The sequence below is a fragment of the Artemia franciscana genome, chromosome 20 (assembly GCF_032884065.1).
Source record: "Artemia franciscana chromosome 20, ASM3288406v1, whole genome shotgun sequence".
Classification (NCBI taxonomy): domain Eukaryota; kingdom Metazoa; phylum Arthropoda; class Branchiopoda; order Anostraca; family Artemiidae; genus Artemia; species Artemia franciscana.
This window is the reverse complement of record NC_088882.1, coordinates 4,818,837-4,834,318: the sequence shown is the minus strand read 5'-3', so window position 1 is coordinate 4,834,318 and position 15,482 is coordinate 4,818,837. Positions and strand designations below refer to the sequence as shown.

Here is a 15,482-nt window from a genome sequence, read left to right as displayed (position 1 = left end):
TGACAAAACCTTTCATTTCAAATTTATGTAAAGAGTAGGAGTAGTAGTAGTAGTAGTTTTAGGTCTCATAGCTTGGGAGGCCAAGGCATACTATAGGAGTATAAAAATTAAAGTAAAAGGAATTTAGTGTCCGCTGTCAGAAAAACTGGATGGGGACCCCCCTCCTCTGCCCAGGCTTAGAACTGCCACTGCGAATGTGGGACAAAATGATTAGACAAGTAAATATTATATGCAAAAGTAAAGTATCAAAAACGTGTTTTTTAATTCAGTTAACTTTTTCTTCAATTTTGGAATTGATTTTATTCTCACTACGAATCTTGCATTAGTAAGCTAAAATACGAAGAATACAGTAATGTAATTCATACCTTAGACGTGCATTGATTTCGACAATGAGGCAGAAAGTCTACAATATCCCTCCCTTCCCCCCTTTGATGCCCATTCTGATTACACTCACAATCTTTATACATATTTTGACGTGATCATACCTTCAAATTATCCTAAATTCAAAAGGTATTTAGTTAGCTTCCAAAGAAAAAAGAAATCGAGGTTCAAGCAACAAAAGAAATATTTATTGCTAGTCCGCCTAAAAAACTCTTAAGAATTAGTAAAAACCAGTGAAACACCATCGCTGTAGCTTTTCCAAAGCTTGGGCGAAGATACAGACGCCATTTTAAATCGAAGAGACAGAAATACCTTTGCCCATAATAATACTAAATTCTGGCAAAAATAAAGACTTCCAGGCGTGGTTTAATTCTGCAGATCTACGTTTTTTTTTTGTTTTTTTTTGGTGTTTTTTTTTTTTTTTTATAATAATAATAATAATAAAAATATAATGTTTAGTGATCTACAACAAATACTAGTAGTTACACCACATAAATAGTTAGTTTTATGACAACTCTGAAAATTAAAAAAATATTTACTGAGGGTTCAGCGGTTTATGTTAGAAATTTAAATTCCAGTTTTTTTTTAACAACCTAAATAGGGCCATGTGGGTATATGGCTTCCGATCCATAACCAAGTGATTCAGCATAACCGTTGACATCCGCACTTCAGATATGTGATGTTCAGCTTAAAAAGGCACGCAATTTCAACCTTTAATATTTTCACTGTAACGTTTGACAATTGCTCAAAAAGGTACATTTTAGGGTGACTTTTGATGCTTTAATAGCTAGTATACAGAATTTAAGAGAAAAAACCAGCATAATTCAAATGTTTTATTCAAATTTTGTCCATTGTTTAATTGAAATTATACCCCTTATTTTCTCTTTCTAAATTCTGTAAATGGAAAAGCAGTGTGGTTTAAGAAATTATTTACAAACAACAAGAATAATTTACGATAGTAAACTCTTTTACGGAAGCTTCTCTTCTGCTTCTTAAACATTTTATTTGAGACTATACCCGTCATTATAGTATACCCATTATTTTCTCTCTCTAAATTCTGTAAATGGAAAAGCAGTGTGGTTTAAGAAATTATTTACAAACAAGAATAATTTACGATAGTAAACTCTTTTACGGAAGCTTCTCTTCTGCTTCTTAAACATTTTATTTGAGACTATACCCGTCATTATAGTATACCCATTATTTTCTCTCTCTAAATTCTGTAAATGGAAAAGCAGTGTGGTTTAAGAAATTATTTACAAACAAGAATAATTTACGATAGTAAACTCTTTTACGGAAGCTTCTCTTCTGCTTCTTAAACATTTTATTTGAGACTATACCCGTCATTATAGTATACCCATTATTTTCTCTCTCTAAATTCTGTAAATGGAAAAGCAGTGTGGTTTAAGAAATTATTTACAAACAAGAATAATTTACGATAGTAAACTCTTTTACGGAAGCTTCTCTTCTGCTTCTTAAACATTTTATTTGAGACTATACCCGTCATTATAGTATACCCATTATTTTCTCTCTCTAAATTCTGTAAATGGAAAAGCAGTGTGGTTTAAGAAATTATTTACAAACAAGAATAATTTACGATAGTAAACTCTTTTACGGAAGCTTCTCTTCTGCTTCTTAAACATTTTATTTGAGACTATACCCGTCATTATAGTATACCCATTATTTTCTCTCTCTAAATTCTGTAAATGGAAAAGCAGTGTGGTTTAAGAAATTATTTACAAACAAGAATAATTTACGATAGTAAACTCTTTTATAGAAGCTTCTCTTCTGCTTCTTAAACATTTTATTTGAGACTTTACAGACCATATTTGGCGTCTTGTTTTTAAAATCTGTCAAAAAAGGTTTATGTAAATAAAACGCAGAACAAGATTTGTATTAACATTCCCCTATAGACTCACAAAGGTATTTCAAAACAATGCCGTTTAATCAAATACCAGCTTGGCAGAGAACCTAATATTAACACTATCGATTTTTTTATCGATCAGATACATTTTAGGGTGATATATTACTTTCAACGCTTTAATAACTAATATACAGAATTTAAGAGAAAAAACCAGCACAATTCAAATGTTTTATTCAAATTTTGTCCATTGTTTAATTGAAATTATACCCCTTATTTTCTCTTTCTAAATTCTGTAAATGGAAAAGCAGTGTGGTTTAAGAAATTATTTACAAACAACAAGAATAATTTACGATAGTAAACTCTTTTACGGAAGCTTCTGTTCTGCTTCTTAAACATTTTATTTGAGACTATACCCGTCATTATATTATACCCATTATTTTCTCCCTCTAAATTCTGTAAATGGAAAAGCAGTGTGGTTTAAGAAGTTATTTACAAACAACAAGAATAATTTACGATAGTAAACTCTTTTACGGAAGCTTCTCTTCTGCTTCTTAAACATTTTATTTGAGACTTTATAGACCATATTTGGCGTCTTGTTTTTAAAATCTGTCAAAAAAGGTTTATGTAAATAAAACGCAGAACAAGATTTGTATTAACATTCCCCTATAGACTCACCAAGTCATTTCAAAACAATGCCGTTTAATCAAATACCAGCTTGGCAGAGAACCTAATATTAACACTATCGTCGCCCCAATAGCATTATTTGCACTATTATAATCATAATTAACGTGTCTATTTGTATCTGAAAAGCTAAAGTCTGTAAAGATTCATGAAATTATTTAGAAAAAATTCCAACGAAATTTACTAAATATAGTCGGAACTGTTTCAAGTTGAATACCCTCAAGGGATTCCATACCTTAAAAATCATTTTGCGAGTGTCAGCGTCGGCTGTTCACCTCAAAGATAAAAAATTATTAGCAAATTCTCCCAGTACCATAAAGAACTTCCAAAGCAATTCTGGTACAAAAAATTGGCAGGGGATCTTAAATGTGTCAACAGTTCGAAAAGCTAACGGGAGGCATTTTTAAAATAAAGAAAACGTATAATCTTTTATTAATTGTTAAGTAAAGCGCTGTCTCGACTCACTGTACATATAGAAGAGATAATATGCATACTATGTCGCACAAGGTTTTCAATCGAGCCGGTTAGCACAAAGGGAACTCCCAAAGCTGTGAAATCACTCCTTTTAGCTTATTTTTAGTGTTTTTCAAGAAGGTTGCAAGAATATTTTAGAGACTGTCCTTTCTAGAGCTTTAAAAAGGAAATACCGCTGCGTTCAATCGAAAAAATAAATTTTGTAAATCATGTAAGTTTCATTAAATCGGAATATCTCTATTTCCGACACAAAACACGAGAAGTTATATGGTTTTTCCAAGATTTCCAGAAAAGTAGATGTTGGTTTCGAGTTATCTGTCGTCTATTCGGATTGTAATCAATTTTAAATAATTCGGACACACACACTAAAAATTAAAAAAAAAATGAGATAGGGTGATCCTTTAAGGCATCAAATCTCCTTAAGCTCAATTTTTCAGAATTAAATTCTTCTCGTATAACCTTTCTTAAGAGGTACAAAGGAGCTGCAAAGTTTTAACTCTTTTTTTTTATTTCAACATTCTTTTTTTTATAGTTTTTACCATAAGGGAAAGTTAGACCATTATAGGTCTTTTCAACTGACAAACCGAATTGCAAAATCACGATCTGAATTGAAAATTTGCTATTCCGCCGATGATCTAGATTATGAAAAGTCTGGTCCACTGACAATCAGGATAGTTAGTTCTTCATCTAGATTGTTAATTTAATAAATACACTCGAAAGGAAGATTGTGGATTCGGATTGTTGATTTTGCCCAGTCATGAGTTGAGTTTACAAGCTTGATCCACGGGTTGCGATTCGTGGAACTTCTTTGTTCCACGGATAACTGTCAATCTTGTTTTAAAAATCTGATATGTCAGTGTTAATCCGGTTGGCGTCTTATATTTTGACCATTTCTTTCAATTTATAAATACCTCAAACAGAATTAATTTTACTGCCCAAACGGCATTGAATAGAGCATGGTAATTACGCTTATTTAATAAGTAATTAAAATGAATTACAGTAAGCTCTGCTGAAGGCGGGGTAAAAAGAGTTGGGTTGCAAAAACGGCCAGATTGTGACAGAGCGAGACAATTCTTACCAATGTTTAAGCACCTGGAAACTCCATCAAGGGAAAAGAAATTATGATGACATTAGGGGCTCCACCTGGTACTGTTACTTGTATTAGAGACAGTGGCTGGACTACAGCTTCAGTGTTAAATGAGTTTATTCATCACTTGACAAGCTAAGAGAGACCCCAGCTACTTATTATGGATAATCACGAATCTCACTTATCAGTTGAAGCCATCTGGGTACCAAAAGATAACCACGTGACCATGTTACCCTTGCTTCCGCATGCGTCACACAAACTGCAATCACTTGATCTTGCAGTCTTCTACTCTCTAAAATCCTTTTATAACAAAGCTATTTCCAGTTTCTGTGCATGAAACCAATTTTTTGGCATTGCTTCTCCCCTTTCATTAACCCCATCGAGCATCACTGCAGGTTTTCAAGCAACATGTATTTGCCCATTTGTTGACAACATTTTACTTAATGGCGACTTTTGCCATTAGCTGTAACTGACTGACCATTGGCTGAGCCTGTATCTGAGCCGAGAGATGAATACACGACTTCTTCAAATCCAGAAAAAGGGGGAGGTGTAGCCTCTCAAACCACACATGTCACATGCACTTCAATCCAGACAGTTTCACCTGTCATGATAAGGCCATATCCGAAAGGAGTTTGCAAAATACTAACGGATATTCCAGAGAGAAAAAAGGTTGAGGGGCAGGCTAAGCTTCTAAAAGCCAAGAAAGTGAAATAGGCTCTCACAAACCCTCATTTAAAGTCCAAAATCATAAGAAATTACTCTTTATTAAAAGTGACAGCAGCCCAGAAGAGGTTTAAGTCTTGGAAATTGTATCAGGATCCAGTGAAACACACCAAAAAGAAGAACCTTCAGTTGAGAGGAGTCCTCCTTTTTCTGCTTTAAATATTGGTGACTTTGATGCGGTTCTTGAAAAAGAAAAACAAGAAAATGTCACAATGTTGGTAAAATCACTTCAAAATTTGCAGAAGAACAAGAAGTAGAAGTTTGGTACTTAAAAAGAATTGCGCCATTCTTGAAGTTTGTCCCTACTGATACCTCCTGCTGGAACACTTTCGCTGATGTCAAAACTTTCTTGCCAAATCCTGAGCCTTCAGGACAGACTACAAGACAAGCAGGAAACTTTGTATTTCCTCTTAATCTATCAGAACGTGATATACTATAAACGCATGAACAGTGCTTTTAGTAATCCTTGTTTAACACACCTGACAGGATGGTTGGCCCCCAGCTCCCCATTGCACTTCCGGGCTGAAGGGTCATGAAACCGAGATCAGCACCGCCGGTTTGGACCTTAAGTGCCGTCTTACTTACTTCTTACTTTTACACATCTGCACTTCTTTCTTTCAGTTCTTATAGTTTTACTCCATTATTTCTATTAAATAGCTGATTTTTGTATCAAGGAGACATATTAGGGTTTTTCCCAAGTATGGTTACCACTTGTCCCATCTACAGAGGCCCACTCCATACTTGGGACAAAATAAGGGGTTGTGAAATTAATGCCTTCCTTAAAACGGAATGAGTTCTCAGTGTTAAACCTGGGGATAAATGTCTTTGTTAGTGCAAAAGATGCTGAGAAATTTTTGCTTCCTCATCACAAAGCATGAGGGAGTTGAAGACAAAAAAAAAGTCTCAAGTACTGATACTCTCCCCTAACAATAACAAAGAAACCAAACAAGGGTGGTTTTCAGCCAATGAAAAAAAAAAAATATGAAGCAGATATTTTGACAAGGACCTCCGTCTTCAGCTCTCAAAAAAAGGGAAGGAAAAAACGGTATATTATAAAATAAAACAAACATTTGAAGTAAATTATACCAAACCGAAAAATGACTAATGAGCTTACGTGGCTTACAAAGATTACGAGGATTTATTTTTTTTATCTATTTTTTTCTCCTTTTTTCACTGACTATAAATCACTCTTTTTCGGTTTCTTGCTTGTTTTTACATTTTTTCTTCGTATGGTTTGTTTTTTGTCGAAAGTCGTGTGTAGCCAGTGTAATATTAGAGCGTATTCAGCTCATTAACATAAGCTCGCTGAGAGCTAGACAAAGCTTATACAATATAACGAAGAAAAAAGAAAATAATAGAACTTACATTCAGAGCATAACTTATAGAAAGGCCCACTAGTCCAGGATTCAACGATTCTCTTCCAAATACTGCAAACAACGAGGCACAAAGAACAATCAAATTTCCGACCGATTCCAAACGAACTGCAAGCCATCTGTTGGCAACGATACTGGGATAATAGCATATCTGGTTTGTATCGACTTTTGACTCAGACTCTTTAATAAAACGATGTTCTTTGGAATAAGCTCGAATGACAGATACTCCTAAAATAATACAGGGCAAATAACAAAACACATTCATTAGAGTCAACAGTCTATTGTGGCCGAAATATCCACTGAATTGAATTCCACTGTCTTGTAAGAAAAAAAATCCCTATTGTTTCTACTTTGTATTTGTTTGATATGGAAAGGCAGTGTGGTCTTCGTTGCTATTTTCTTCTAGCCTATGGGCAGCAGTTGACCTATGATACCTTTTATTTTGTTAGTTGAGGTAAAAAAAATGATAATATTATCAATCAACAATAGTTTTTACAATCCTGTAGAAATAAAAATCTTATTCCCGAGTCTTTAAGATATAAATTACATTTGAATATTTTGAAAGAAGTGCAATTCATTCATACACTGCAATAAGGTTAAAAACCTTAGTGCATATTATTAAGGACAAAAAACAAAAATGACATATCGTTTCTTCAGAGAGAAAATCTTTGGAAACTTTTTTGCTGGAAAAACTTTTCTTTGTTTATTTTTCTCAAGTTGTTAGATTAGAAAGGAATTTGTTTAGCCATGATTTTCACTTGTCAAAGGAACAACTCTATAAAAAATTGAAAAGCTTGAGAAATAAATCCTCAATGAAAAACCGTATTTATTTTCCAAGATTCACTCCTGGACCTGCTATTGTTAACCTCTTTTCTAAAACGTTGGAACCCCAGGAAATCGAAACACTTGAAAAAGGTCAAAAATTTTCTTTTCTACCGAAACAAGTTCCTGTACCAGATATAGTTTCCTCTCGAGAGTCCGCTTTGCATAAACACTATCCATCTGTTTCTAACCCTGACGAAGTTAGGTCTTGTCTCATAAATACCCTTTATAACAGCCAATAAAAGGTTAAGTTTCCTACCACTTTCACACCGAAAAAGTTGCACTAGATAAAAATACAACGTAATATCCGCAAAGACCCTTCTATTTGTGTAAGTTTCTTCGGTTAGGGATCAAGCATAGGGAATCATGTTTGAGGAGTTAGCTTGGTAAGAGTTTATTTACGGGTGTTTCTGAATTCATAAAGTGTTTGAAAGTTTGTTTGCTTGTTTAAGTTGTTTGTAATTAGGTACTTATTTAAAGTTGTATGTGTTTGCTATAGCCTGCAGGCTTTTTTTTGCAAATAATCTTATCTATAACCAAAGCAGACAAAAGCAATTCACTTGTTGTCATGGATACGACAGACTATGACAACAAAATCCTTTAACATTTAAATGACACAACTAAATAAAAACAATTTCTCTTGATCCTACTGATCAGTTTACTATAGTATTATAAATGAACTAAAGCAGCTAAAGCAGAATAGTAAAATTACCACATAATTATACAATAAATCTTTTTCCCGTGGTAGTTTCTGTCCCAAACTCTACGGTCTACCAAAAATACATAAACAAGGTATTCCCTTAAGACCTATCATAGCATGTACTAAAGCCCCCGCTTCCAATATTGGAAAAGAGCTTTGCACAGCTTTCAAACCTTTACTGTATTCCCAAAACTCCTATATTCGTAATTCGGCAGATTTAGTTAAAAAGCTTGGTAAAACAAATATTTCAGAAGACACAAGAGTTAGTAGTTTCGACATTGTTACCATACGAATATAAATATGGCTTTTTCTGAGCAATTATTAAAAAACAAAATAGAAGAAAATTATCACTTAATCGAGGCTTCAGCGACAGGAATTGATTGTGAAGTTTTGATGACTCTAGTTAAAATTTGCAATAAGTTTTCTATGTATTTTTAGTTTCGAGATTCTTTTGATCAGCAAATAAAAAGGGGTTACCCACAGGGGCGCCTTTATCCGGGCTACTGGCAGATGTTTATGTCGAGAACCTTGAAAATTGGGCATTAAATGCTTATTTTTAAAACACGTCTATTGGGGTCGCTATATGGATGATGTAATTTCACTTTGGAATTATGGGGAAGCTGAACTTCGGGGTTTCTTATATCGTCTTAATACTTATGACAGAAATTTGAAGTTTACCCTAGAAGTTGAAATTGAAAATAAACTACCGTTTTTACATGTGTTAATTATTCGTAATACTGATAAATTGGATTTTTGCTATCTATCAAAAGCCAACGCAAAACAGTATTTTTTGTTCTTATTGCTTGTTTTTTTGTCGAAAGTCATGAGTAGCCAGTGTAGTATTGGACTCAGGGGAGGAGGGAGGGGGTAGGAACAATCGTTCCTACGGCTAGGCTATACTAGTTTTTACTTACGTCTATGTGAGCCTTTCAAATCAAAGATAGTCACTAAAATTCAAAATATCCCCCCTAATCCCGAATTCTGGATATGTCACTGGGGACGCACTTACAAAGTCGTCCTTCAAAATATTTATGATGCTCCGAAATCGTGTTTTATATAATCCACGAAAAGCACATAAAATATCAGAATACTGGGGAGATCTAAATTAATGTCACAAAAAGGGCATGAATGCTCAGTTAGTAGATGTAATTAATATTTAATACTCATAATCCGACCAACTGCATTTTTAATGCGTAGTCACTACAAGTCAATACGAAACAAACAGTATTTGAATCGATAATGGAGCCTTATAACATTGTGTCTTTATAAATACGATCGTGCTTCTACAATTATTTCAGTTGTAAACAAATCTTATTTTGATCTAGTCCAAAGTTTCGTGCATAACTAAACGCTTAATCTGAGATTAGCATAAACAAAAAGAGTGGTTTTAGACAAAAAACAACTTACCAGTAATTGTTTCACCAAAATGGGAGTAGATTGGTGAACGAGTTATTGACTCCAAACGCTTCAGTTGTCGGGAGGTAGCAACATAAAAATGCTATAAAAAAAACGAATGCAGAAACAAATTATTAAAAAATGACACTTCATTTTCGGTAGTCGAAAAATCGTCGAAAAAAGCAAGGTTCAACGGACAAAACCTTAAGTAATCGATATTAATAATGAAACAACAATTGAGTGAACCAGCCAACAACTTCAAATTAAATTTTAGGTCTTAACGGACATTTTTTTCATAGTTATTCTTGATGAGTGAAAAACAAAGAAGACAAAAATAAATAAAAATCATTTGGTGGCATGGGCTCCCCGAAAAGGAGCTTGAAACAAGGTCAAAACACTTTTCTTGATCGACTAAAAGTTACATACTTGTCTTTAAGCTAAAAGGACCCAAAAATATGGAGAGAAAGTTGGAAAAAGAATGTGGGAAAAAGGATAAGGATATAAAAATAGACAAGTGATTTTGACCTGACAAAAGGCAAAAATATCGGTTTTCTGAACGGTTTGAAAGTTTTAACTGTCGAAGGGAAACCTAAAGTTGAATAAAATTAATTTAGGGCACCACCCCAAAAAAAGGCAAAAAACAAATTTCTGATTAGTCCAAAACACATTTTCTTAATTCCTTGGGGCAATAAGATCCCAATACATACGATAAAATAGATAAAAGATAAAAAGGCCTAAAAGAGCCTCCAAAAAAAGGCCTAACAAACTTACGTTCTCCAAGCAGCTTCAACTAGAAGACTGCTTTGACGTTAATACTTGATTTTTATACCGTATTGTTGCCTTGGATTGTAGCATTTATTAGTTCCATTCATTGTAGTTTTTTCTTTCTTTTTCTTCTTCTTTTTTTTTCCCCTGTAGTGTTAGTTCGAAGACTATTAGCAGTGAAATACTCGTAAAGGTTTAATCACTTAGTAAAATCATCATCATCATCATCTCCAAGCGGCTTAAAACTTACACCTGTAAGTTACTTGGCCAAGAGAACCCTTATGTACAAAAAAATTGCTTGGGGACACGACCCTCTAAAACTGGGGCAACAAAATTTTATCCCTACGATAGTACGCTTCAAAAATAGGATTAGGGACTTTTTTTCTGGTCAGGTCAAAACTTATATCCCCAACTCCTTGGGCCAAGAGGACGGAAACCAAAAAAAAAAAAAAATGATTCCCGAAGTTCAGCTAGCGTTTGAGATAGGTTTTAATGAAACAATTCCTCCAATTCCTTCCCCTCAGACTTTTTTGATGCACCAGAACGCTCTTCATCCTTAAGTTAGAAATTATTATATTGTTGAAGAATCGTAGCCAATAACGGCATGTCTTATCCGACAGAGCACTGTACAACAAGAGTTCTGTGTGAATTGGCTGTAAATTTCCTTTGAATACAGTAGTACGAATTCCCCACAAATACAATCTATTTGACACAAAAAGAGATACTTCCACGCACAAAAAAAAATCTGAATTTTACACTGAACACACTGCACACTGAATTCAAAGAGGGAGGGGGTAAAACAAGGTCTGGGAAGGGCAGTTGACATGCTTCTTCATAGCACATCCTTCTCCTGGCCTTAGGGGAATAAAAATTCCTTTCCCTCATAAGTACGCATCATAATTGACATGACCAAGTAATTCCTAAGCCAAATGTGAATTTCAAATGCCAGGTGAGGTGGAAAAAGCCTGGTCCTACTGCAAGAAAAAGTAAGTACAAGTAGCGGAGTGATGAAAAAGTACAGTCAAAAATCAATATATTGCTTATGATAATATTAGGTATTCTACCATTTGAAATACAAAAAAGTACAGGCAAAACCACGAACAGAAAAGTAAACAAGAAAAAAAGACAAACAATAAAACAAAAGAGACACAGAACAAAAAATACAAAAATTACCTGCATAAAATAATAGATGACGGCAATCGGTAGGACCATGACTAGAAAGATTGGAGTAGTGTAGCTGATAACAACAATAGTAGCAAGTACCTTAAAAATAATAAAATCCCAGATAATAATTAATAAGGAAATACATTTAACATGCAATACGAAGCAACAATGAAAAATTATTATGTCTGTTTTTTTTCTGTCCCTCTCCTTTCACAATTATCTTTAGATTATCTTGGAAATCAGAGAGATTTCCGCCTTTTCTTTTCGTAAACCCAAGACTTTGAAGGAAAAGAAAGTTGAGGTAAAGAAAATAGCTACTCAATATCCAAATTAAATCGACTATTTTACTAGTCCTTTAGGTAAAGTATACTTGTACAGAAACTCCAGTATTAATATATCACCTTATCTTTCAACGAACAGCTAAAAACATAGACTGTTCTCTAGGCAAACGTGCAAAGGAAGCACAAAAGTCAAAGGTGTATAATAGCGTAATGGTGTATAATCGTTTACAAATGAATTATGGCTTTACCGAAGATGACCGAAAAGCGATGAACAGTCCTACTATCTTAATATATTAAACGAACAAGATTTGCATATTTATCTGTAAATTTGACTAGGAAACAGTACTGACTACTATTTTCTGGTGTGAAAAAAAACAATCTAGATAGGTCATGACTTCTAGATAGGTCAATCTAGAATCTATTTAGAGCAATCTAGATAGGTCACGATAATTCGTTCAAGGCCCTAATTTTGAAGAAAAAAAAAATTCACGTCGCAAATACCGAGATATCCAATACACTAATGGTTTTATTTTCAACAGCGAATAAAAGAAAATGCATTTACAGTTAATTTGCGAAAGAGATTTAAAAATTTGAGCAATAATTGAATATATACATATTTATTCACTTATCTGTATTTTTTTTCTCGAAAACAGCAATACTTTCTTTTCTAAAAATTGGTATAGCACTATTTTCCAGGGCAAAAATTCGTTTAGGGCCTTAGTTTTTTAGGGGGGGGGAGAAGGGGCGGGTAATTCGTACAAATGATGTCACAAATATCCAGAAGTGCAACAGCCAGATGGTTTTACTTTCTTCAGCGAGTAAAATAAAATAAAATTAAAGTTGTTTTGCCAAAGAAACAATAAAAATGCCTCTCTTTCAAACGAGCAAAGCTTAGTCCCCTCGTACTTACTTTTGTTACAGCAAGAATAACATTGAATATTTGCATGTGACAAACCATAGTCTAGCAAAGGAAACAGAAAAGGCATGCAAAAAAAATAATAAACCAAAATGTCAAAAGCGAAACGTTAAAGCAAAATTAATATAGCTAAAGCACAAAAAAACATGAAATAGGCAAGGACAAATACAACAGCATAAAAAGTAAAATTTAAACGCTTTTCACTTATTTAACATTTGTAGTTAGTTGAAAAAATCATCTTTTCCAATTTCTCCTACTATTACTTTCCCCCACTATTATATTCTTTTTTGCCATATTTGTCTAATTAATTTTTTTGTTAGTTTTATTTGCATAAAACTTTTCGCGCGACCCTCATTAATTTTTCTCCTGCACGAAGTGTTTTTTTTAATATTTATTTAATTATTTGTGTTTTACAAAATACAAATTTGAGCTTGAACTTTTGGACATATTTGAAGCAGAATTGGTTCGACAGAAAAAATATAGACTGGTTCTTGTATGGTTAACCCATCTAGAGCAATCTAGATAGGTCACACAGAAAGGAGTTTGTGTATGAAAGCAAAAAAGGAAAGGATATAATATATTAAAAAATCAAATAGGTTTGAAAACGAGGATTTTGTCAACAAGTAGCAAAATATAAAGACGAAAAATAAGCAAATATTTCGACAAGGACCTCCGCCAAGTCGTTCTCAGTGCTCGTAAAAAAGAAAAAAAAATCTTACCTATCGAAATGAACTTGACAAGAGGGGAAAAGTATTTTTACTTTTTTTTGATTTTTCTTTTCTATTTTTTTCTATTTCTATTTTCTATTTTTTGATTTTTTTTTGATTTTTCTTTTCTATGAGCACTGAGGATGAATTGGCGTAGGTCCTTGTCAAAATACTTCCTTGTTTTTCGTCTTCATATTTTGCTACTCGCTAACAAAATACTCGTTTTTCACCTAATTGATTTTATTTTTCATGCATTATATTCTTTCCTTTCTTGGATTCATGCGTCATGTATAGCCAGTGTGGTCTCAGAATGTATTTAAGAGAAGGGTTTGGCTATTCTAAGGGGGAAAACACGGGTAATCCCAGACACAATGCGAGTATCCTAGCCAAAATATTTGACCTAGAGCTGGTTTACTGCGAGAACTTCCAGACAACAGTCAGCAACACGGTAAAAAAAAAATCGTCAACTAAATAGGCTATAGATGAAAGTAAAAAAAAACGAAACAAAACAAGGATCATGTTTAAGCGACACTTCTAATCAATCATTGTAGCTGAGGGTACTCATCTGAATGCAAGTGAAATTTGACAAAATAATGATAAAATTAAAAAATAGTCAAGAATTTTTTACTGAAGAGTATTACAAAAGTTGGAGTTCCAACAGTCAATTATAACTCTAATAAAAAAAAAACAGAGATGTAGCTCTTTCCATGGTTTCAACAGTGTGCAATGGCTGCTCTCCAAACATCCACCTTTTGAGCCTAATTTCAAACCTTTCAAACAAACACCAAGAAATAGTGCATAGGGATAATTAATTGATAATCCGAATGACACCAGAGACATATCACAATCTATCCAGTGGTAGCTAAGGGCTTCTTTTGCGCCCGGGTCAGAATATTGATTTGCAGCCCCCTCCCCGTCTCCCAAAAAAAATTAAGGCCAAATTTTAAACTAATTTTCGTTTACTAACAAAATTTTCTTTTATTAACAAAATTGTTCATTTATTTAAACCTGACTTTTCTTGCTTAATATGGGAGAAATGACAATTTCGGATTCAATTTGCTTAGATTTAATGCAAACTGCACCCTCTACTTATTTAATAAAAATAAAACTTCAAAAATTACAAAATGATTATAAATATTAGATAATTTCTTAGAAATTGTGCACCTTAAAAATTCCTCCGCCCGGGCAAATACGCCTTCTGCCCTCCCCTAAAACCAATTCTAAATGCATCAGCAATAAAACATAATACAGAACAATTTAATGAGATGTATTCAAAACCAAGAAACATACAAAGGCGATCTTCAGCCTCCCTTTCTAACACCCCAAAATCCCAACGTTTTTATTCCCATTGTCCCATACTACCGCCCCCCTATGTGATTTCTTGTGTATGCACAAGTCTATACCATTTGGGTAAAATATGCCGGGGTAATGAGACTTAATCTTTAGGTACTTATATTTATCCTATTTAAATTATAGCGGCCCTAGTGGGAACAAACACAACGAATGTTGGTAATTGTTTCAACAGTCAAGCAAAGGTGATACAACCGCACTCAGTGTGGAGCGGGAAAGGTAGATACCTTTTACATCTATGGGAGCGGATGTAGGGCCATGCTGGCAATTCCACTCAGGCTCTGAAAGCGTCCATAGGGTAAGAGCCCCTGATTTCAAATCCGACTTTCTAATACCTTAAAAGCCAGACAGGAATCATCTACCTGTTTGAAGGGGAGGGGGACTAGGAAAAAAAAACTTACGACTATGGAAAACTAAAACGCCTGACACCCCAAAAGTCATACAAGAGGAAAATTTGAGAGCCTCTTTGCACAACGGTTTTAGAACTAGTGAGGAAAAGACTGGAGGGTTACCTTCAAGAAAATAGATCCGAACAGGTAACAGTAGAAAATGAATAGCACACGATTTACTATTGGCTCTCAAGCAGAAAAAATCCAATACTGTCGAAATAGCAAAGAATATGCAATTTATATATTATGCTAGTTTTTCAAGCGGTTCAAGTTTTTTTTTATTTTTTTTTTTTTTTTATTTATTTATTTTTTATTTACCTGAAATTGTCCGACTGAACTTATGGATCAGCTAAAAACAACACTGGTGGAGGGAAATAAAGAACTACCAGGACTGATGGAAGGCACTAAGTCTG

The 15,482-nt window shown here is 33.8% G+C and overlaps 1 protein-coding gene across 4 annotated transcripts in view; it reads right to left on the bottom strand.

The window, feature by feature from the left end:
• LOC136040346 (multidrug resistance-associated protein 1-like) overlaps positions 1 to 15,482 on the bottom strand; it is a gene marked incomplete at its 5' end in the record, with an annotated part of 45,377 nt that overhangs the window by 9,155 nt on the left and 20,740 nt on the right. For all 4 annotated transcript variants that reach the window (XM_065724590.1, XM_065724591.1, XM_065724589.1 and 1 more), the window contains 3 exon segments: positions 6,573 to 6,808; positions 9,510 to 9,600; positions 11,436 to 11,525. In XM_065724590.1, the coding sequence (XP_065580662.1) occupies positions 6,573 to 6,808; positions 9,510 to 9,600; positions 11,436 to 11,525 (417 nt within the window).